At 40.6% G+C, this 22,266-nt stretch overlaps 2 protein-coding genes across 3 annotated transcripts in view; one reads left to right on the top strand and one right to left on the bottom strand.

The window, feature by feature from the left end:
- The window catches only part of rps6ka4 (ribosomal protein S6 kinase, polypeptide 4), a 44,044-nt gene extending 42,821 nt beyond the window's left edge, over positions 1-1,223 (bottom strand). Inside the window, exon 1 of the mRNA XM_080435854.1 lies at positions 434-1,223. Coding sequence (XP_080291980.1) covers positions 434-548 — 115 coding nt within the window. The 5' untranslated portion in view covers positions 549-1,223. The remainder of the gene's footprint in view (positions 1-433) is intronic.
- A 4,909-nt stretch (positions 1,224-6,132) lies between these two features.
- LOC308091115 (sodium/hydrogen exchanger 6-like) lies at positions 6,133-21,459 on the top strand. 2 transcript variants are annotated; one of them, XM_080436470.1, is made up of 17 exons: positions 6,133-6,552; positions 7,655-7,854; positions 8,535-8,612; positions 8,859-8,935; positions 9,243-9,355; positions 9,658-9,763; positions 9,955-10,083; positions 12,246-12,381; positions 12,584-12,689; positions 13,179-13,267; positions 13,974-14,087; positions 15,357-15,468; positions 15,692-15,845; positions 16,439-16,475; positions 16,719-16,804; positions 17,344-17,449; positions 18,108-21,459. In XM_080436470.1, exons 1-17 carry the CDS (start codon positions 6,264-6,266, stop codon positions 18,417-18,419), a joined length of 2,244 nt encoding a protein of 747 aa, XP_080292596.1. In that variant the 5' UTR covers positions 6,133-6,263; the 3' UTR covers positions 18,420-21,459. The 2 variants fall into 2 exon arrangements, with proteins under 2 accessions (XP_080292596.1, XP_080292597.1); XM_080436471.1 differs by lacking the exon at positions 9,955-10,083.
- Positions 21,460-22,266: the final 807 nt, after the last annotated feature.

Genomic DNA, 22,266 nt, shown 5'->3' with positions numbered 1-22,266 from the left:
TTCCATTGTTACACTCTCAGAGTTTAATTGAGGATTTCACAGTGTATATTGGGGTCCTATAGAGATTTTTTTTTTTTTGTAATCTAATGAGGGTCTGTGGCCTAATTGCATATAAACTGGGTGGCCCTTGAAATTAAAATAGGGACCCTCCGTGTTCCTGGGGGGGGGGGGGGTCCACATCTGTAACTGAGTGTACCAAATGGACTTGGGTGTAGTGGTCCTTGAAAAAGTTTTAAAACCACTGCTGTTATCAGATACAGTACATTACACTTCTTCTTCTCTATGAATAGAGTACAAAAGGACCCCAATGTAAACAAGCCATAGGCTTTCTTGGGTTTAAAATGCTCTTAGCTGACCTTGTATTGAACTGTACCCTCTTGTGCTGCTAATAAATAATTCAATCAATCAATGACTCAAACGTAGATGAACTTACCGTTGGTGATGTTGTGTTTGACAGTGCAGGCTGCAGCCGAGCTCCTCGGTCTAGAATCGGACTCATCGCCGCTGCTGCTGCCGCTACAATCCGAAGCTTCCCCAGACCCAGACATACTGAACTATATGAACAACTAAACTAACAGCTACATCAACTAATACAAACTATATGAACAACTAACAGCTACAGCCTGCGGGGTTCTCTTTTCACAAAAAAAAAAAGCTATATGAGCCCTGAACGGCGTCTATTATTATAGGAGCTGATCACAATGATCTGTTGGTTGTGTTTGGGACACAGTGCAGTGATTTTAACTCCTGATCCTGTGACATCCTGACGGTTATAGTATAGTATTATTAAGCTTTTATCACCACCTCCAAAGCAGGGCTGGGTAGTGGCTCACACAATAATAATAATAATAATAACAATCTTAATAATAATGGCCGAACAATCTATCAGATCGTTAACGTTAATTGAAAAATAAGTTAGTTTCACTTTGTCTTATTTGTTATAGAAGAAAAGCAAACAAGTTGTTTCTTTTTTTTTTTTACAAACCAAGCTAATGTTAGCATTAGCTGCTTAATGTGAAGCCAGTGTTTTCCTTCCCTCTGCCAGCACGCCGCGGTGTGTTTATTTATCCCCCAATCTGTTAGATCCAGGCTTGTTATTGTGTGATTATTAAATGTCCATGTTGTTATCTAAACAATGTGCCGGATTAACGCTGCGATTATTACACAAGACACTGATTACATGGTTACCGACGAGCTGCTGCTAGCTAACCGAGGATACCAGTGTTGCCAAGTTCTGAGAGAGAAATAAGCAATTAAAGTCTATGAAAACAAGCCCACAAGAAGCGGCTGACCTACAAGCTCACAACGCGTCGTGAGGTTGTAGATCTGCTATTTTCATGTAAAAAAAAAAAAAGGCTGTAATTTTGGAATTTTTTTACATTTTTTTTTAACAACACAAATCTTGTATGGGGGTCCCTGCCTGGCACAAACTATTTTCAGATGGGGGGGGGGGGGGTCTGCGGACAAATCACAGTCTAGGGGACAAGTACATTAATCTGGGGGTCCTTGCCTTGCCATGAATGAACATGTTTGAGAACCACTGGTTTAAACAACATTAGGAAACAAGGCCAAACAAGCAACTACACTTTAGAAACAAGCCCCCCAAAAACCTGCAACTATATATTCACAAGCAACTTTACAGAGAAAGAAGCTCAAAGTCGCTTAAACTAAACAGACTTGGCAACGCTGGATGTGACAGTGACGTCACGACAACGATCGGAAGTGTAGTTTTGGGTGTTTTAGGGCACTTTGATCCTTAACGCCACATTACCGCCATCTACTGGGGGTTGAGGACTTGAATATGTTTTCTACTTAACTGAATTCACTGTGATTTACTCCCCATAAGCTCTAGTTCAGTGGTTCTCAAACTTTTAATTTAAAGGATCCCCATAACTCTCAGAGTTACATTTGGAACCCCCTCCAGGAACCCTTAGGGGCCCCACTTTGATAACCACTGCTAATACCACTTTCAATCTGGCATCCATATTTTGGTCATGTCATAGGCGACATTTTTCTCTTTTAAAAATAGCTGATTTACAAGCTCACATTTTGAATAGAGCCTAAATGGTTAAATCCCTTCCCACATGTCCACTGGTGTAAAAAAAAATCTCTGAACAATCATTCCAGTAGTTTTTTTGTTTTTGTTTTGTGTTTTTACCTTTAAGGCTGCTTCCACATAAGTAATCTTCTCTGTTCTGTCTTTATTTTTGATCCCTTTGACTTCTCTTTTATTCAAGGGACCTTGCATAGAGTCTGATTCATGAGCTCCCCTGCATTGAAAACACTTCCTCCTTTAGGCTAAGTTGCACCACACTGAGGTTGCAGCCATCTTCCGCAACCCTCACATCTGTTGCATTGCATCACACTAAGTCTCTCCTTCTGCAACACGCCCCAAAGCAAAACATCCCTTGCACTGAAGTGACCTTACCTAACTTTACTTCATACTTCAGTCACGCATGTGCAGATGGATTCTACACCTGCAGGCTGTGTACCAGCAGAGATGTTTAGTGTCAGTGCAGGAGCGAGAGGTGAATCAGAATCACATATTGGATTACATGTGTGTGCGTGCATCTGTGCATGTGCATATGCGTGTGCGTGTGTGTGTGTGTGTGTGTGTGTGTGCGTGTGCGTGTGCGTGTGCGTGTGCGTGTGCGTGTGCGTGTGCGTGTGCGTGTGTGTGTGTGTGTGTGTGTGGGGGGGGGGGGGGGGGTAGTTGGGTGGGTAGTTGTAGTCCCAGGGTTCAGAAATTAGGGCTGGACAATTAAACGAAAATATATTGAAACCGATATTTTGAACCAATAACCGACTTAATCTTGCTCATGTAGGTTAATCGAATAATCGAGAATCAGGTTTTTCCCTTACATATCAACAAATCAACAAAAAAATATTCTAATCGATTATTTTTTTAATTTACTTTTTCTAATCGTTCATTAATCGTAATCGAGGCAAATGTTTGAAATAATTGTCATATCGCCCAGCCCTAATTGTGATACACTCACTCTGGCTGCAGTCTCAGCACCAGGACAACCATCATGATACATTCACTGCAGCAACAGTCTCAGCATGCACCAGAATGACCATCCTGGCCCGCGTCAACCACAATGGCACCGCTTGGATGACTCTGGGTCTCTCCATTCCTCCAGGTCACCCTCAGCCCTCGTCCACACCCACCTCTCCTCACTTGGAAATCACAAGTAAGATGGAAAAACTGGCAAATTATGTCATCAAACTCATCCACACTATAATTTAGCTAGCCTTGAGCCTGCACGCACGCACTCGTGCGCGCGCGCACACACACACACGCACGCACGCAGGCACGCACACGCACACAGACACACACAGACACACACACACACACACACACACACACACACACCCCACACACACACACACACACACACACACACACACACACACACACACACACACACACACACACACACACACACACACACACACACACACACAGCCTGGCGGCTGTTCTAAGTACAGTTTGTCCCACCAGTACTGCTGATATCAATGTCAGAAAACATAACAACTGATGTCCTCAGGGCCCTTGCTGCTGCAGAGATGGTATTTGTGACTGCTCCGATATCAAGTTGGGACCCTATTATGTGTGTGTTGCTGGCCTCTCACTACCACCAAGACATTCTATGTCAGTGACTGACTGTCACCTTCCCCATTCCTGTTTTGACGAGAAATAGATTAAACAAAATGTATCCGACCCACACTGCAAACTGATCAAATTTGATTTCCGTTCTGTCAGCCACAATCTGTCCCAGGGCCTGTCACTAACACTATTTCTGAAATTGTAAATGTTATTGATGTTATTGCACCGTAGGGCTAAAACCATTTATAGTAAGCAAAAAGCACCGTGGAGAAATGCTACATCTGTGAAAATCCAAAGAAGAGAATGATGGATGGCAAAGTACCAGACTCTGGAGAAAGACTTGAAAATGTAACTATAGTCTAGAGACAACATTAATATTGTGCAGAAACTATTGGCCACTGTTGATAGAGTGATAAACTCCACCACCAGGCCCTGAAATTTAACTCCACCAATAAATACATACATACATACATACATACATACATACATACATACATACATACATACATACATACATACATACATACATACATACATACATACATACATACATACATACATACATACATACATACATACATACATACATACATACATACATACATACATAAATACATACATACATACATACATACATACATACATACATACATACATACATACATACATACATACTGTACATACATACATACATACATACATACATTACATACATACATACATACATACATACATACATACATACATACATACATACATACATACAGTACATACATACATACTGTACATACATACTGTACATACATACATACATACATACATACATACATACATACATACATACATACATACATACATACATACATACATACATACTGTACATACATACATACATACATACATACATACATACATACATACATACATACATACATACATACATACATACATACATACATACATACATACATACATACATACTGTACATACATACATACATACATACATACATACATACATACATACATACATACATACATACATACATACATACATACATACATACATACATACATACATACATACATACATACATACATACATACATACATTAAGAATTTACTACGTTGCTGGAAGTCAATGTTGTCAATAACTTTACCAAGGGAGGTTTTATTTAAGTCTGTAGTTGTTACTACAGAATCAGATACAGTAGATTCGCTATTTCAACAGAGATGGTTTTCTGAGCCCAAAAATGCCTGATAGGACAGAACTATTAACTATTTACGACAAATCTGTTGCCAGGGAGTTGAAATCTATTTATAGGAAGCTTGGGCACAGTACTAAGACAGCAGGTGGACGTCTGATGTCACTTGTTTCCTCAAGTGTTTTGTTGTCAATGGCCTCAAATTCTGTTTATGAAGTTCCTCTAGGAAATCTAGGAAATAATTCATTTCACAACAAAGCCTTTGAAAAACATCGTTTTATCTCCAATCGACTACTGTAAGGATGTCTTTATAAGTCATCCAAAAAATATATATTAAGCAGCTTCAGCTCATTCAGAATGCAGCTGCTGAGTTCTAATAAGAAAGCCAAACACATTACACCACTTCTCAGATATAATGCACTGGCTTCCATCAAAGAATCCATTTGAAAATATTGCTGCTCTTGTCTAAGTCACTCAATTATTTTGATATAGGCATAGTTTACTGAGGTAGCGTTTAGGAATACCAGGTGGCGACCGTTCCGAGGTCGCCGGAATTGCCCCAGGGCGACTGTGTTTTGGGGCGAGCGTTTTGGTTTCGTTTGGTCTCCGTGCTCTTCTATTAGACATTTAGATCCTGTGTCTACTGTCTAGGTTGGACACGACCTTTGACACGATCCTGTTTCTGGTTTGACACAAATTTTGACCTGATCAAGGTCACAATTCTGTTAGCTCAGTGGTACAAATGTCAGCACTTGCGCAGAAGACCGAGGGTTCAAATTCGAGGGAGAACCATAGATTTTTTTTAACAGGAAATTTACATTGTGCAGCTTTAAATATCTATGTAGGCCAGGGGTCTTCAATGTTTTCAGGCCAAGGACCCTTAAACTTTTTTTTTACTTGGTCTGCTCTTTTTCCCTCTACACCTATACCTCTAAATAGCTGATCTACAAGCTCACAACGCCTCGCGCTGCGAAGCATTGCGAAGCTTGTAGATCTGATATTTTTGACTTAAGTTCTCAGAATAGGGTGCTAGGTTTCAAGCATAGAATAGGGCTCATATTAAAAGGGTTCAAGTGGTTAATGTAAAAAAAAAAGTTCATATCACACAAAGATTTGGCAGCCCCCCTGTAGTAACTCTGAGGACCCCCCCCCTATGGGTCCCGGACCCCCTGTTGAAGACCCCTGCTGTAGGCTATGCCTTAATAAACATGCCTTGCCTTATCTTGCCTTGAGGAGGCAGCAACACACCAACGACAAAACGGGCGTTTAATTTAAGGAAGAGGAAGAAACATTCGTCACGTGAGCAAACAGGGGAGAAAGAAAGCAACATGGAGGACAGCAAGTGACGATAGATGTAACTTCAAAGATGGTATCTGTTGTTTAATCTCAGCCGTTTAGTCTACTGATTCCTGAACAGAATTAAGCGGTCGGTGAGAAAGAAAAGCCGCGATGGGATTCTCAAAAGCACACGTCGACGGCGTGAGGAAGCCGTGGAAGTCGGTGTTGCTTTGTTTGTTTACATCCCTGCTGGTCGGCTACAGCGGCGGCGACAGTGACAGCGACAGTCCTGTCATGGACAACGCTGCCACAGAGAGAATGGCCGAGGAGAGCCACCGGCAGGACAGTGCCAACCTGCTCATCTTCATCATGCTCCTGACGCTCACCATCCTGACCATATGGCTGTTCAAACACCGCAGGTTCAGGTTTCTGCACGAAACGGGACTGGCCATGTTCTATGGTAATGAACTAGCTGTAGAATACAACTCTCGTAGACGCATTTATGATTCTGACGTTTTCAATCTACGAGAGTTGTAGGGTTCACGCCCCATGGAGACAGGGACTTTCTGCACTATGCCCCGTAGACACTCCAAACATGTACAAATTGAAAATAAAGGTGCTTACCCCCAAGCCCCAAATGTTAACTGTCTCTACGTGGTAGTAGTTTAATGTAATAATCCATATCTTTCAATAAAGAAGTGTTTTAATGCCGTCTGTGGCCGATTCTGTCGGAAGTTCCCAATGGGCGGTAGTGACAGGTAGTGACGGGGCGCATCCGGTGAAACCCGGAATTACATTAAATGTAAACAGGAAGTAAACGAGGGTGAAAAAATGGCGTTCGGCCACAGACGGCATTAAAACACTTATTTTTTTGAAAGATATGGATTATTACATTAAACTACTACCGCGTAGAGACAGTTAACATTTGGGGACCTTTATTTTCAATTTGTACATGTTGGGAGTGTCTACGGGGTATAGTGCAGAAAGTCCCTGTCTCCATGGGGCGTGAACCCTACAACTCTCGTAGATTGAAAACGTCAGAATCATAAATACGTCTACAAGAGTTGTATTCTACAGCTAGTAATGAACGAGTGTACATGACTGGACGGATCTCAAGCAGCTAATAATAACTCTCTGAGAGTGAAAACATGTACATATATGTTACCTAAGCACGTTGCAATTCACGTTTATGATAGATAATAACTGTTACTGGATTAGTAAAATTAACGTACATGTTACTGCATGGCCCCTTGCCTTGCAGTTTGACAGTACTAGATCATCGAAACTATATTGGCTGAAGGATATTGGCTGACAAATGTATATATAATCTCTGTCAAACCCCCACACCAAGCACTATAACTATACAAGTTAGAGTGTATGAAGTGGACTCTCCCATCCACTTCATTTAGAACAATTTTTTAAAACAATGTAGTTACAGAGCTTAGTGTTGACAGCCCGTTACATTATTAAAGAGGAAAAGCATTTAGATATGAATATGATAATGGGCTTTATTGATTCACACCTTGGGGCAAGAATAACTGGGTTGTCTCCCTTCCTGTAAGGTCTGCTGGTGGGTGTGATTCTGAGGTACGCGGTCCACGTGCCCCAGAACATGAGTAACGTGATCCCAAGCTGTGCAGTCAATGCCAGCCCGCCCACGCTGCTGGTCAACGTCAGTGGGAGGTTCTATGAGTACACTCTGAGGGGGGAGGTCAGCCGGGCCAAAGGCCACGAAGTACAGGATGATGAGATGCTGAGAAAGGCAAGAAGAGTGGATGAATGAGTGAATGGACAGGCCAAATGTTTACAACTTAACTACATGGACCCTATTCTTGGCATGTCATAATAGGTGGAAATAGACAAACATTTGCCGAATATAGACAAACATTTGGGGAAAATAGGCGAATATTCTTTCAGCAACAATAGCCGATGTACAAGCTCACAACGCGTCCAGTCTTGTCTTGTTGTATTTTCGCTATTTACATAAAACACATCTAGGGTTTAATACGTTAATTACTCTCCCACACCGCCTTGGAAACATACTGTAGATAGTTAGATACACACACGTAGGGATTTCACCAACTAGTTGACTGCTATAACAATTGACACTGTTTTTATATATATGTTTATATCAGTACTACATACTGATGACAAATGCTTGTTGTTAATTTGTCCTTTGAATGTTTACATTATTATTTATTACATAAAAGTTAAAAGACGACTCATGAAAAACGTGGCAACTACCAACTAGTAAAATCAGTAGTTGTGAAACCACTTACACAAACAAACACACACACACTTTAAGGGAGATTAGCAAAGGGTGGCAAATGTTATCAGTTACAAGGTCATATAGTATGCTGTACTGTTTTTCAATGGAAATACAGATGCATACTGTATATAGAACATACCATTTTGTGTCTGAAACTTCAGTTCTTTCTGTAGGTGACCTTTGACCCAGAAGTGTTTTTCAACATTTTGCTGCCCCCCATCATTTTTCATGCTGGCTACGGTTTGAAACGGGTACGTTGGTGAACTGTCTCTTTGAGGCTAAAACAATGTCCAAGATAGGACTAAAAACATCTACAAACTACGAACTGAAATGAATGAATTAATTAAAGTATGCATAAAAAGTAATCTAGTTACAAATGTTATGATTATAATGTGATTTACAAAGGACATATGCTAAGTGTGTAGCAGACTAGTAATAACAGTAGTTTGATTATAATAACCCCTTTCTGTCTTTCTTTCTATCTTTGTCTCTGTTAGAGGCACTTCTTCAGGAACATTGGTTCCATCCTGGCCTATGCTTTCATGGGAACCATCATATCCTCCTTTGTTATTGGGTAATCCATTTAACTAAACTCAGCTCAAATAAATGTAATTTTGTAGACCTTAGTCACTGTTACAGTCTCAAAAAGGGCTTTACAGGCCCACACTTAACAAAGGAAACAGACAACACAACCTACAGAACCGATTATTATACTCTGAGTTAAATGAACACTTTTACAGTGTATTTTTGGCGGCCACAGAGATAAAAGTCTTATCAAATGTGTGTCCGAGGCCAAATGCATACCAAACTGGGGCACCTTGACATTTAAAAGGTTGAGAATCAATGCTTTACACTCAATCTGTGTCTTATCTTCCTCCCAGGCTGACCATGTATGGCTTTGTGGCATTCATGAAAGCAGTGGGCCAGCTGGGGGGAGACTTTTTCTTCACAGACTGCCTCTTCTTTGGGGCCATTGTGTCTGCGACAGATCCAGGTATGTGGATAAGAACCCAGAGGAAGCTACATGGTTTTATCATGCATTCACATAATTTCTGAGGAAAGCTCATGCTTTCCAGTTGAGGGAGTTTAGTTCCCACCGGGCATGCCGTGAACCCTAGAATGATGTGTGCAGTACACGATAAAGCACCCATATAATTCTACGTAAACTAAGTCTGACTTTCCTGCAACGAAAAGAAAATACTTTTCTTATTGTATACGTTTGTGTCGTTCAACATATGTAAAGTCATGTGACCCGCTACGTCACATGCTACTGACTGATCTTTCTCTCCTTCTCAGTGACGGTGCTGGCCATCTTCAATGAGCTCAAGGTAGACGTGGACCTGTATGCTCTGCTGTTTGGAGAAAGTGTCCTTAATGACGCTGTGGCCATTGTCCTCTCCTCGTAAGTATTCACCATACACACACACACACACACAAATACAACACACTCCATCAAGCTGTTTCATATCATCGCATTTGCCAGCTGAATAACATCCAACGGTTACTAATCTTACTAACCTCCATCCCTCTTATCTCATTGCCTGCCTTCGCTGAATGTCTCTTCATCCATCCATCCATATCATTCATCATCAGTGCTCTCCTACGCCTAGAGAAGCAGGGCAGGGGGAGGGCCGGGGCCGTGTCCGCTCCGGGGGACAATGGCCCGGCTTGGTCCCAGGGCGAGGAGGAATTGTTGGGAGGGAACGAGACACTAACCCCTCGGTGGGTGGTTGGTGTGTATTAGAGATGCACCGGAATTTTTGGTAGTCTAGGCAATGGGCTTCACCATGAATCTAAAATGAAATTGATTTAACATATGTATTGTTACTGGCTTTAAAGACAGCCACGTGTCCAAGAATTTACCAGTAGCTCTTAATCAGTACTAGTAGCCAATGATTGGCATTCCGGTGCATCCCTAGTGTGTGCGGTTGTAGCGGCACAGTTTGAGGTAGTACTTGACTGTGCATGCAGTTTTACCCTCTGTCCATCAGACGATAACCACCCCTTTCCCTCCTCCTACCACTCAACATTATGGTGTCCCGTAGGTAGGGCTGGGCAATATATAGAATGTATTTTAGTAAACAATCTGAACAAGCTCAAAATACAGCATTGTATCTTTCAGCAATGTAAGACAAAATAATTCACTAGAATCCTCTCTTTATCTCTCTGTTGTCTCTCCTTTAACTTGTCAGTGATTTCAGTACATGAAGACACAAATTAAAAATAGAATAATAAAGATAATAATACATTGACTTATGTAATCGTGTAAATTGAGAGAAAATGTGACCACTGAGACATGATGTGTATTAACACTATATTGTGGTATAATTATATGGCCCAGCTCTTACCTATTATTTTGCATGCCGTGCTATCCACTCTCAGGTGACTAATGTGGTAGACTTAAAGGGTCTACACCATGAAAATCAAATTTTTCTTGGTTTTTTGTATTTTTTGGGGTCCCCAGTGTCTCTTGTACCCAAAAAAATGTTTTTTTTTTAATTCAGTCATTCCTTCTCATTTCATGGATTTCCAGAATGGGCGTGTCTGAACAGGCGATCTCAGAATGGAAATGTTTATGATGTCACAAACATTAATGATGGCAAACCCAATGTTAAATGAAAAGTGCCCGAATCGCTCCGAAACTTTTTCTACCCCCCCCTAAGTGGGGGTCTACGAACAAATACTTCGGGCTTGGATTTTGGCTCCGCCCCCCGGAAGTGGGTGAAACAGGCACCTCAAACACTTGGTGGAATTGTTCAAAAATGTTCAAAGTGTTTTTTTTTCGATTTTGTATTTTTCTTAGATGCTTCTTTTTATGCAGAATTTTTCCATTTTTTTTTTTTTTTTAAATAATTTTCTTAAATATTTTTCTTTATTAACAGACAGAATTGCTCAGTAGCCCCCCCCTGCACAATAGGACGTTTTGGTATTGCAGCTGAAAGTGCTGTATAAGCCAGAGACAATTGACTTGGGATGAGTATATCTGAGTGATGATTTAGGCTCAAACCTTTTGAAAAAGGTTTGAGGGACATACACCATATGATATTAAATATCAAATATTTTTTTTAAATTCATGGTGTAGCTCCTTTAACCTCTTGATTAGGGCACAGTATGACAAACTGGATATTGTCCAGTTTGTTCCTTACAGATCCTAAGTCGACTGTTTGTCATCTTCTGTAAAGGAGCACTAAGTAATTTAATTTTAGACCAAAGAAAATGAATATAAATTTCCTGAAATATCTTTTAAATAATATACACTCACATTACTATACTACAACATTTTCAAAGGCTTAGAATGAGGAATTTCTCTTCATGGCGTGTGTCACCCTTAGCCTGGTAAACCCTCCCGGTTGCAGAATTCAATGTCATATGATTTCAGCAGACCTGCTGAAATCATGACATTGAACAAATATTCAATATTCAGACCTTGTGAGCAGAGCTTAGTGCTCCTTTAATGATGGTATTGAGTAGGATTTACTGTGCTGTAGGGTAAAGGCAGAATCAACCGTGTGTGGTGTTGATATGAAACACAAAATCCAGTTGGAATGCAAGACCCTACCTTCTTTCCTTTTTATGGGTCAGCGTAAAACCCAACTCCAGGCCATACACCACAACTCCTGCTCCTTGAGACCAGTTTTAGTGACGTGCTACTAATATGACAGTGGAGTTGAGTTGGGCTCTTACACACTGGATTTGATGCCTGACTGCATCATTCCCACATGTATGCCTTCATCTATTATTTGGACATTTCCGTCCTAGACTCGTTCTAATTGCATGTTTAAATTTTGTATGTGTGTTTGTGTGTATTTGTCTTTTGTTTGTGTGCTTACCTGTCTGTGTGTCCGCCTCTCTTGTCTGTGTCCCACAACGCTTGTCCCTTCCAGCTCCATTGTGGCATACCAGCCCACGGGGGACCACAGCTTTGAGGGCATAGCCCTGCTGAAGTGCTTTGGTGTCTTCCTGGGTGTCTTCAGTGGGTCCTTTGCTCTAGGAGTGGCCACGGGAGTCATGACATCTTTCATATCCTTTACAGCTTACTGTGTAACATTATTGTCAAGTGGCACTGTCCCACAGTCCTGTAGGGCTTTTAGACATGTGGTTCCACTGACGTAATTCATAAATGTCGGCATTGTGCTGCATTAAAAGAAGACATACTTCCGTGATGTCAAACCGGTATCACAACAGCTGGACTGTGCTTCTCCTTGACTACCTGTTTTGTCACGTCACCAAGTTCACCAAACTCCGGGACTTCCCCTTGCTGGAGACCGCTCTGTTCTTCCTCATGTCCTGGAGCACATTTTTACTAGCTGAGGCTTGTGGATTCACTGGTAAAGAGTAAACACACACACTCGCACACACACACTTACTGTACACACACACGCACACACTCGTTCATAGACTCATTCAATCACTCACTCACACACAGTAGGACTGGGCGATACGACTTCAAATCAATATCATGATTACTTTTACCTCGATTATGATTATTAAAAAATTTAAAATTGCAGATCAACGCATTGCAATGCAACATGTTGTGAGCTTCACTATTTTTGTGCGCCACTATTGTACAACAAGGTGTAGTACAGGGTTAAGTGGTTAACCAGACTAAACTATTTAGTTAACTATTCAAAAAAAAAAAAGAATCATGTTGATTCACATAAGTAATAAAAGCAAATCTCCAAAAAACCCTGCTTATTGATTATTCCATTAACCTACATGAGCAAGATTAAGTTGATTATTGGTTCTAAATATCAGTTTCGATATACTGTACTGTATATATTATATAATCAATGTCTTATCTTGTGTTCCTCTGCCAGGTGTGGTGGCCGTGCTGTTCTGTGGCATCACTCAAGCTCACTACACCTACAATAATCTCTCACCTGAGTCCCAGGACAGGACTAAACAGGTGACACGCGCACACATTTGTACTACTAGCAGGGTCCCCACGGTCATGAAATTCCTGGAAATATTTTGAAATTGAAAAAAAAATTATCCAGTACTGGAAAAGTTTGGGAATTGATCAAAGGTCCTGGAATTTATCAAGGGTCCTGGAAAAATATTTGGCTATGCATTGTTTTTGGCTATTGATTTTGTTAATACAAAACATTTTCATAAACATGTATAACATTACACGAAATATGTAACATAAGTAGTTTTTCGCCGAACGGGCTGTGTGATGGCATATATTATTTAAATAAAATAAGTCATACGGATGCCATAATGAGTCTTCCAGTGAGCTATGCCCTAATTTTGCACGAAATTTTTAATGAAATTGTACTATTCTATATTCTATGCTTTATTTTTGCTACACTGCCTATCTTTGGGCATTCTACATAGGAGTAAGAGACACATTATTGCGCTGAATGATTGTTATATAGGCCTGGAAATTGGGCTAAATATTCTGGAAAAGTTTTGGAAAAGTTTTGGAAATTCATTGCTAAAAATGTGTGGGGACCCTGTACTAGTCAACCTTAACCTGTCTTTGTTCTCACAAAAATGGAAGCATAAACACACACACACATGCTTTACCTCAAACACACAGATGACATTGTAATTTTACAACGTAGGTTTATGTCTTTGTTTTCTTTTTGTTGTCTCTTCCGCTCCTCCAGCTGTTTGAGGTGTTGAACTTCCTGGCAGAGAACTTTATCTTCTCCTACATGGGCTTGACTCTGTTCTCATTCCAGTCGCACGTCTTCAATCCCCTGTTCATCCTAGGAGCCTTTGTATCCTTTGGTGTTGGCCCCCCACTTCACGCCAAAACAAACGGGGAGCCGTTGTGGATGTTTTCAGAGAGCTACTGTACCAACAAGGCATCACAGTTACACCGCCCTGATAGGAGATGTTACAAAGATATCTGTCCCTTTGCCCTTATTCATGGTGCTTGGCAAAATTACATAAATGTGATTCAAGATAACAAAATTGGAGATATTAAATGTGAAGAGCTCAGACACGAACATTGGTGAATTGAGTCCATCACAGAAAATGAGTAAACACTGTCAATTGCATTGCATGGGAAAAGTGACTTATATTGCCTCTCGCTCTATCCCAGCGCTACTCAACCCGCGGCCCGCGGGCCGCATGCGGCCCGAACGCAGCGTCTTGGCGGCCCCCTCATGGTCAAAAAAAATAAATATATATATATATACATTTCCGTTCAAATATATGGGTTGCTAAAACATTTTTCAAAAACAAACAGACAGACATACATACAGGTGCGTCAATTGTTACAGGTATAATGCATAGTTTTCTATGCATTTCGGGTTTTTGGGGGGGTTTGACCCCCACATTTTTCCGGCCGCGCGGCTTTGCCGCGCGCCCAGGATAGGTGTCCCTTATTTCAATCTCTGGGAGTTGGCAACCCTAACCTTGCCATACCTTAGCTTTTGCTGAACTGATGCCACTGGACATACACACAAAATAAACTGGTACAGTGAAAAGAATATGATGTCAAAATGTACATTTTCTTGTGTGTTACAAAATCGAAAAATCCAAAATAGGACCGTCATTTTTATGGCGGCCCCTTGGACTTTTGGTATTTTGCTGAGTGGCCCCTGAGCCATCTTAAGTTGAGTAGCCCTGCTCTATCCTGTCCAGGCCGGTGATGCTGGGCCACAGCACTTAAAGAAAACCCTATCCTATTCACTTCATTTGTCATGAAATGTTTAAACATTTTAATTAAATTTTGTTTTGTTTACCACTGTAAGCTGACGGTGGTCATTGGCCATGTGTTTTCGTTGGGTAAGGTACATTTTACCCAAATATATTCTTGTAAGACAGCCATAGTGTTACAATGTTGCAGACTACATGATTACTGCCTTTTCTGCTTTACAGAGGTGGCGGGTAAATAGCGAACCTTATAGAGCAGAGGTGTTGTAAAAGTGCCACATCTAGTGGCGTGTAATGTTGTCTGTTATTTAAATAGCAAACTGTGCATCATCACTCAGTGAACTGGACTGTGTTGCTTCCTTGACCTGGGGTGTGACCTGCTGTAGCTGGCAGTGTTCCTGGGCAGGGCAGCCAACATCTATCCTCTGTCCTTCCTGCTTAACCTGGGCCGCAAGCACAAGATTGGATCTAACGTCCAGCACGTTATGATGTTCGCAGGTACCGGCACTCGAACGACTCGGATTTCAACACTCGATTCTGTTATTATAGCAGAATGCCCAGTTTGCCTTAGCAAGCTTATCGCTGTAGATAAACCTCTCAAGTAGCTGAAGTGCAATCCATAACTTTTGTTGTGAATAAAACATTACTTTATCAAATACATATGGTAGAGTATGTTAATACTATGTAACTAACACACTATTTATTTCTCAAACCCCTCCAGGCTTGCGCGGTGCTATGACATTTGCCCTGTCTATCCGCGACACGGCCACGTATGCCCGTCAGATGATGTTCTCCACCACTCTCCTCATCGTCTTCTTCACCGTCTGGGTCTGCGGTGGGGGGACCACCCCCATGCTGTCCTTAATGAGCATACCGTAAGGCTGTACAGACACTATGTACCGTATATACTGTATGTGTGCCACCCTTTGATTGTACATGTTTGTGTAATGCTGTGTTCACGCTAGCAGCGACAAAGCAACAGGCTACGAATCATTTTGAATGAAAGCCGGGCCCGGGACACAAAGCTACAAACTGATGCCCGACAGTTGTCGCTGCGTGGCGCGATACAAAATAAAAGTTGCGCTGTCTTCAACTTTTCGGCGCTCAAATGACGCAGTGAATCGTCAATCAATGATGTTTTTATTTGACCACTTCCACTCACCTTCTCTCAGCTCACAATTCATGCTCCGTTAACCAGTTCCCTGTGCTATTTAACCCAACCCTTTTCATTCACTTGAGCCACACTTCAACAGCAATTCAGCGACAGCGTAGCTGACTGCGTTTGGCCGTTTTGTAGCCTTTGTTGCCACTGTGAACACAGCATCTGTGTTTGCCTTTATTTGTCTTAATTTGTGTGTTTAGTACTGTCTGTCTGTCTGTCTCTGTGACCCACCTGTGAGTTCTCAAGCACATTTGCAAAGAAAATCACTTTAAATTCACACTTGCATGCCTTTCTCTTCTCCTTCAGGGTGGGTGTGGACTCTGATCAGGAGCAGCAGAGCTCTGTAAGTGACCAGTGGACATGGAAGAAAATAATTGTACAAATATGCACACTCACTTGCTCGTCCTGGTTATTAATGCCCTAAAGATACCACAACATGTTTTTGGTTTCACATGTGCAGTGTAAACTGTCACCCCAAAATAAACATACAAAACATACAGCAACTAGATTGACACATACTGAACAGCAGTACATAGAAATACTTGATAGTGTTCATCACTGTTGTCCTCTATCCATCCATGTTCAGGTGACCATGGTGGATGGAATTCAGTTTAATCGTAACAAACATGAGAGTGCCTGGCCCTTCAGGATCTGGTACAACTTCGACCACAAGTATCCTTTTGCTTTGTAGCGACCATTTTGTCTAAAGAGATGGTTGGTGTTTATGTCTTGTTGGATGACCAGATGAATTTGAAATTTTACACGCAGGTAAGCCTTTAACACTAGATGGCTCTCTCGGCACAATTAAGCAAATTATCAAGGCTGCCATTCTGTCTAGTTACTCAAATTACTGTATTCAACAGGATTGTTTTTACAGCAGATCAGTAGGTAGAGCTATGCAATTTATTACACACTTCTTATTTTGGAGACATGCCTATGTCCAGGTAGTTCTGAAATTTTCACGAGTTTTTTTTTTTTCACGAGTTTTTTTTAGGTTTTTGGCTTTCGATTTACGTTTGGTTTCAGTTGTCAGGTTGCAATTAAAAATATATTTTTTTGGTATCGTTAAAATGTTTTTTTTTAATAATGTGTGTTACAGATCACTGTAGTTGCTGCAGTTTACGCAGGAGACTCCTTGGGGTTACTCATTCCTCATGTACAAATGTCCTGTTGTCTAACAGCATAAGTCCTTGACAGAACCCCCCCTCCAGCTACGTGAAGCCATTGTTGACCCACAGTGGCCCCCCTCTCACTAGCACCCTACCAGCCTGCTGTGCACCGCTGGCGCGATGCCTTACCAGCCCACAGGCCTATGAGGTATGGAGAATCTCTCTCTCTTTCTCTCTCTCTCTATCTCTCTCTCTCTTGCTTGGTCTCTCTCTCAAGCTCTCACACTCACATCATTAACCGAGCCAGAATCACTCCAGGCAAGGCAAAGTTTATTTGTATAGCATGTTTCAACAAGGCAATTCAAAGTGCTGAACACGGGAAGAGAAGAGCATTATAACACATTATAAAAGGTAATTTTAATTGAATTTAAATTTGTTATTTAAATGGTTAAGAGAATAGAAAATATGAATAATGAAGCTATTAGGTTTTACTGCCGAGCTTGGGGTTCGTGAAGGAATTTAGTTGGTGCTTAATTTGTAAATTATTAGGTGCTAGAGCCCATGAGCCCTATTTGTTATGTACCTACATATATTTTTAAATACATTTATTTAAGACGAAAAGGCTAAATAACAGCACTTGCATGAAGTGCACAGTAAAATCCTCAGTGTAAATTCTGAGTGTGACCCCAAAGCATGCATTTGTACGCCCATAATTAAATGAACACTGATGATTTTACTGTGTAGAATGAAGTCTTTCTCCATCATTTTTTTGGTTATGATTCTCTCTTCCTTCCTCTTTATCTCACTCTTTCTCTTCTTGCCTTACTGCTCTGTCTCTCTCTCCTTCCTCCCTGTTCTCTCACCAGAATGAAGAACAGCTCATCGACAATGACTCGGACCTCATCCTCGACGACGCCAACGCGGGCTCCATGTACGCCGACCTCACTGTGTGCACCGACGCTTCCGGCGCCCGAACGAGCGCTCGCAAACGTTCCTCCCCGGCCGGCTCACCAGATGACACCCTGGACCCGGAGCTCGCCCTCGGAGAGCACGAGTTGGTGATCCGGGGCACCCGTCTGGTTCTGCCCACGGACCACCCGGCCGATGCCCCGACCACCGTCACCCTGCCCCCGCCCCCCTCCCCGCCCAGTGCAGACCCACGCAGGCACAGACTGTAGAGGAACTAAATAGGTCTGTTGAAAAGCTAGTAGTGGTTTCAGCTTGAAATCTCAAGTCGTTTTTTTTTACTGTTGGGAGGGGGATGTTTTTAAAATGTGGTGAAAATCGCAATTGAGTCTGACTAACATCCGATCACAGCAGGATCGATTTAGCATTTCAAGTTGAAAGAATTGTCTGGTTGTTAGAATGTATCTTCGACTCACAGAGGACATAGTTTTGACGATACCTCTGTATATACCTCTCTTTTAACAGTGAGGTATGTGATGAAATAGAGGCACACTTGATTTAATCCATTGTACAAGGTGGATTACTGTAAACCCAAAGGAAGGCAAAATAGATAGCACATGTAAGGTACCATAAATCAAGTGCTCTTCCATTTTATTTTTGTTCTTTCAAAGCTACTACTGAATTTTTCTCCACTTTGTATGAGAGACTAGCTACTGCCTCCCCACTAAAGAGAGGTACTAGCCACAAGTATGTTTTGCTAGCCCTGGGTCCCAGGGTGCACACTTATCTTCAACATTTTATATAGTAGGAATGGATGGTATGAGTTTCTTCGACTTGTAATAAGTAATAACTGATTATTCCTCATTGACATTCAGTGATGTGATGTTAACTGGTACTGGGAAACAACCTGACCACAGGTCATGGTTGACGTTCTGATTTCTCCTTGTGTTGTTGGTTCCATCTCAAAGCCTCCTGAAGGAAGTGTTGAAAGAGGAAACCCCTGGGATGAGATGTAATGGTTTAGATTAGAGAGAGTTCAGTCAAAAGAACAGCAAAAAGAGGAAGTATGGAGACGGCTTGCCTCTGTGATTCCTCTTCATAGATGCAGGGAAATAACCTGAATCAGATATTACTTACAAAGTATACTTAATCTATGTTGAACTTCTTTGAGTACCAAATAAGTGAGGTTTCAGGGCCGTACAGATAATATTGATTAATTTGCTAATCAGATAGGTACAAAATAACATGATTTTGATTTGAGGCCCTGTGATTTACAATACTAGTCATATTGATCTACCTACTATACTGTAGAAAATCCAGACTCAAATGGCACAGAGATGTTTGCACATTTTTTGTCCATTTCTAACTGGGGACCTTACTGTAGTTTTGAGTATAATACAGGACACTGCCTAAATATAAATTTCCGACTAGCTACTAGTTAAACTTCACTTCACTCTCCATTCACTCCTGCCTGTTCTCCTGTGATCAAACCACTAAGTTATTGATTTATTTATTTATTGAAGAACAAAGCAGATCTATATATTTCATTATTTATTTGATGTATTTTTGTTTGTTTTGAAGTGTCATTTTCTTGAGATTATCTTGACCTGTTCAAAGAAAGGACTTTTTTTGTTTGGAAGGGGGGGTTTCTTACGGTGAAGGCATCTAAACATGCTTAACCTTTGTGAAAATAGCTCGATGCAAAAAGATGGATGAGGTTAAGCGGTGCGGACGTTTAGGGATGTTATTTATGAGGACTTACTGTATGCTACAGTACATCAGGTTCTCTAGTAGTGAACAGCACTGTCATAAGAAAACCTCCACGTTACCATTGACACATGGTACATTAGCAAGGTAAACATTCCAGGAGCGCCTAGACCTCTAGAATGTGAGCATGATTTATTTTTGTGCTATATACTGTATGTAGCAGATACTTCTATCTGGGGTAACTACTGCCACAATGACTGTACTTTCTTTGTGTGTGTGTGTGTGTGGCCACAGTAGATTTCTTAGGGCTAATATCTGTTTGTGGTTTTTATATTGGTCAACCTGTTTTGAGCTTATTTCCAACGAAACAACTGCCGCGGTCTTTGTGATGTGTGACTCTGTCATGTCATGAAAGACCTTGAGGGCTGGCTCAACTGTTTTCTATTTAAGTGCCTATCCTGAAATTAAGTTTATGGAGATTTGTACATATTTTGATTCGCTAACGTGTAGTTTGATGGTAACTTTGAGTGGTTAAAAACCTTGTAATTAACACCTCAAAAGCCCTTAGCTTGTGGCTGTGCAATGTCATACAGTTCAATGGTTGTTTAAAGGTGTGTTTACTTTAGGATAAACTCATGTCAAAGTTTGAGCTGAAACAATGTATTCATGTTGTAAAGTATAGGCACATTTATACTCCCGTTCTGAATGCAGACATTATGTTCAGAATGCAACCAGCACTGCAAACATACTTTGCACTGTGGCACCGTGCAGATACATAACATTTTGTATCCGTAAGCTTTCAGAAAACATGCACACAAAGATGGATGAAATTAACACAAAGAATCGACGGTACAGTACACGTATTTAACATTGAGTGTGTCAGTATAAGTAACACAACATGATGGATGAACTTAATTGAACTCAAATACTATGGATAAAAGAATCATAAGGAATACAGATTAATTTAATCTATTTTAAAACATGATTCAAATCTAATCGGGACAGATTCTTCCTGACTTCTCAGTGCGGCATCACATGCATTGTAGCCTACTACAGTAACAGTAGTCAGTGTATTGTTTTAAATGCCTGTCAACTGTTGTGATGCTGTGTTTCAGCCCCTCCCCTTATCCTCTCCCACTATCCAGACTTCATTCATGAATTCAACAATAAGAACGGGTGCATTCCTGGTCAAAATTGCTTTTCTATTTTTTAGACAACATTAAATACATTATTCTTATAGTTGATTTTCGGCCCAGATTTTGGAGTTGCTTCTAATTTTATGTATTTGTTATGGGGTTATTTTTTCTTTTTTTGACAAAATTGGTATTAATTTGCCACAAACATAAACAAGGGCTTGTCTGTATGGGGCATTGAAAGATTAAAGCCAGTAGGCCACTATTTAAAACGAAAGAAAAAGAAAAATGTCTCCAACGTGAAAAGATGTGTATTTTCTTTTGTATTGTGAGTTGTACCTTTTGCAACGTGTGAAGTGCTTTCAGGGGATATGATTAGTATGTCCAAAATGAATTTGGTGGAGTGGGAAATTGTGATTTATGTGACTACGTGTTTCCCTTCCTCTGTTACAAATAAAATAACTATCCCTTGTCCTTTGTGTGATCTATTTACAATTAATGTCGGTCCGACCTAACCCTGCAACTTATTAATTAACTAATTAGCCTAAGTATTAAATCAATTAGGCCTAATTAATTTAAGATAAAAAAAAAAATTCTTACACGGGCCTGAAAATGTATGTTTACCACCCATCTGTGGCGGCCAGCTATATACAATGATATATTTCATGAATGGAAAGAACGTTGACAAAAGGTTCCATCCGGTCCAGATTTTCCCCTCCTCGCATTCATTACAGACTGTACAGTAGTAGCCTACATGGTGGAAAAAGTACTTTTTTTCCCAACTTAAGTTAAGTATCGATACTGCAATATATAAATAGAAGTAGAAGAAGTAAAAGTCCGGAATTCAAAATGTACTTGAGTAAAAGTACAAAAGGTATCAATCCAAAATGTGCTTAAAGTACCAAAAGTAGTATTCATTATGCAGAGCAGAATGTACCATTTCATAAGTTTTCAAATGTATACATTGTATAAACATTAAAAAATATATAATTAAAAAAAAAATAGCAGATCTAGATAGGAATGTATACAGGGTGGGAGTGTTCAATGTTTGTGTTTTGTAATAATAATCCAAATCTACAAAGTAACTAAAGCTGATATAATTGTAGTGGAGTAAAAGTATATAATATTTGCCTCTGAGGTGTAGTGGAGTAGAAGTAAAAGTACTTCAAACTGGAAACTCCAGTAAAGTAAAAAATGCCAGTACAGTACAGTAGCCTACTTGAGTAAAAATGTAGGCTACTTAGTTACTTTACACCACTGCAGACGGTAGCTATGCAGT

The sequence above is a fragment of the Gymnoscopelus braueri genome, assembly GCF_963280865.1.
Source record: "Gymnoscopelus braueri genome assembly, chromosome: 8".
Lineage (NCBI taxonomy): Eukaryota > Metazoa > Chordata > Actinopteri > Myctophiformes > Myctophidae > Gymnoscopelus > Gymnoscopelus braueri.
The sequence above is the reverse complement of the archived record's forward strand: the minus strand, read 5'-3'. Positions and strand labels throughout refer to the sequence as shown.

Excerpts from the sequence above, each read along its gene's own strand:
- LOC308091115 (XM_080436470.1), top strand. The coding sequence starts at position 6,264 with ATGGGATTCTCAAAAGCACACGTCGACGGCGTGAGGAAGCCGTGGAAG. Across the intron at positions 14,088-15,356 it reads TGTTCATCCTAGGAGCCTTT|CTGGCAGTGTTCCTGGGCAG; the intron begins GTATCCTTTGGT and ends GACCTGCTGTAG. Across the intron at positions 16,476-16,718 it reads ATCAGGAGCAGCAGAGCTCT|GTGACCATGGTGGATGGAAT; the intron begins GTAAGTGACCAG and ends ATCCATGTTCAG.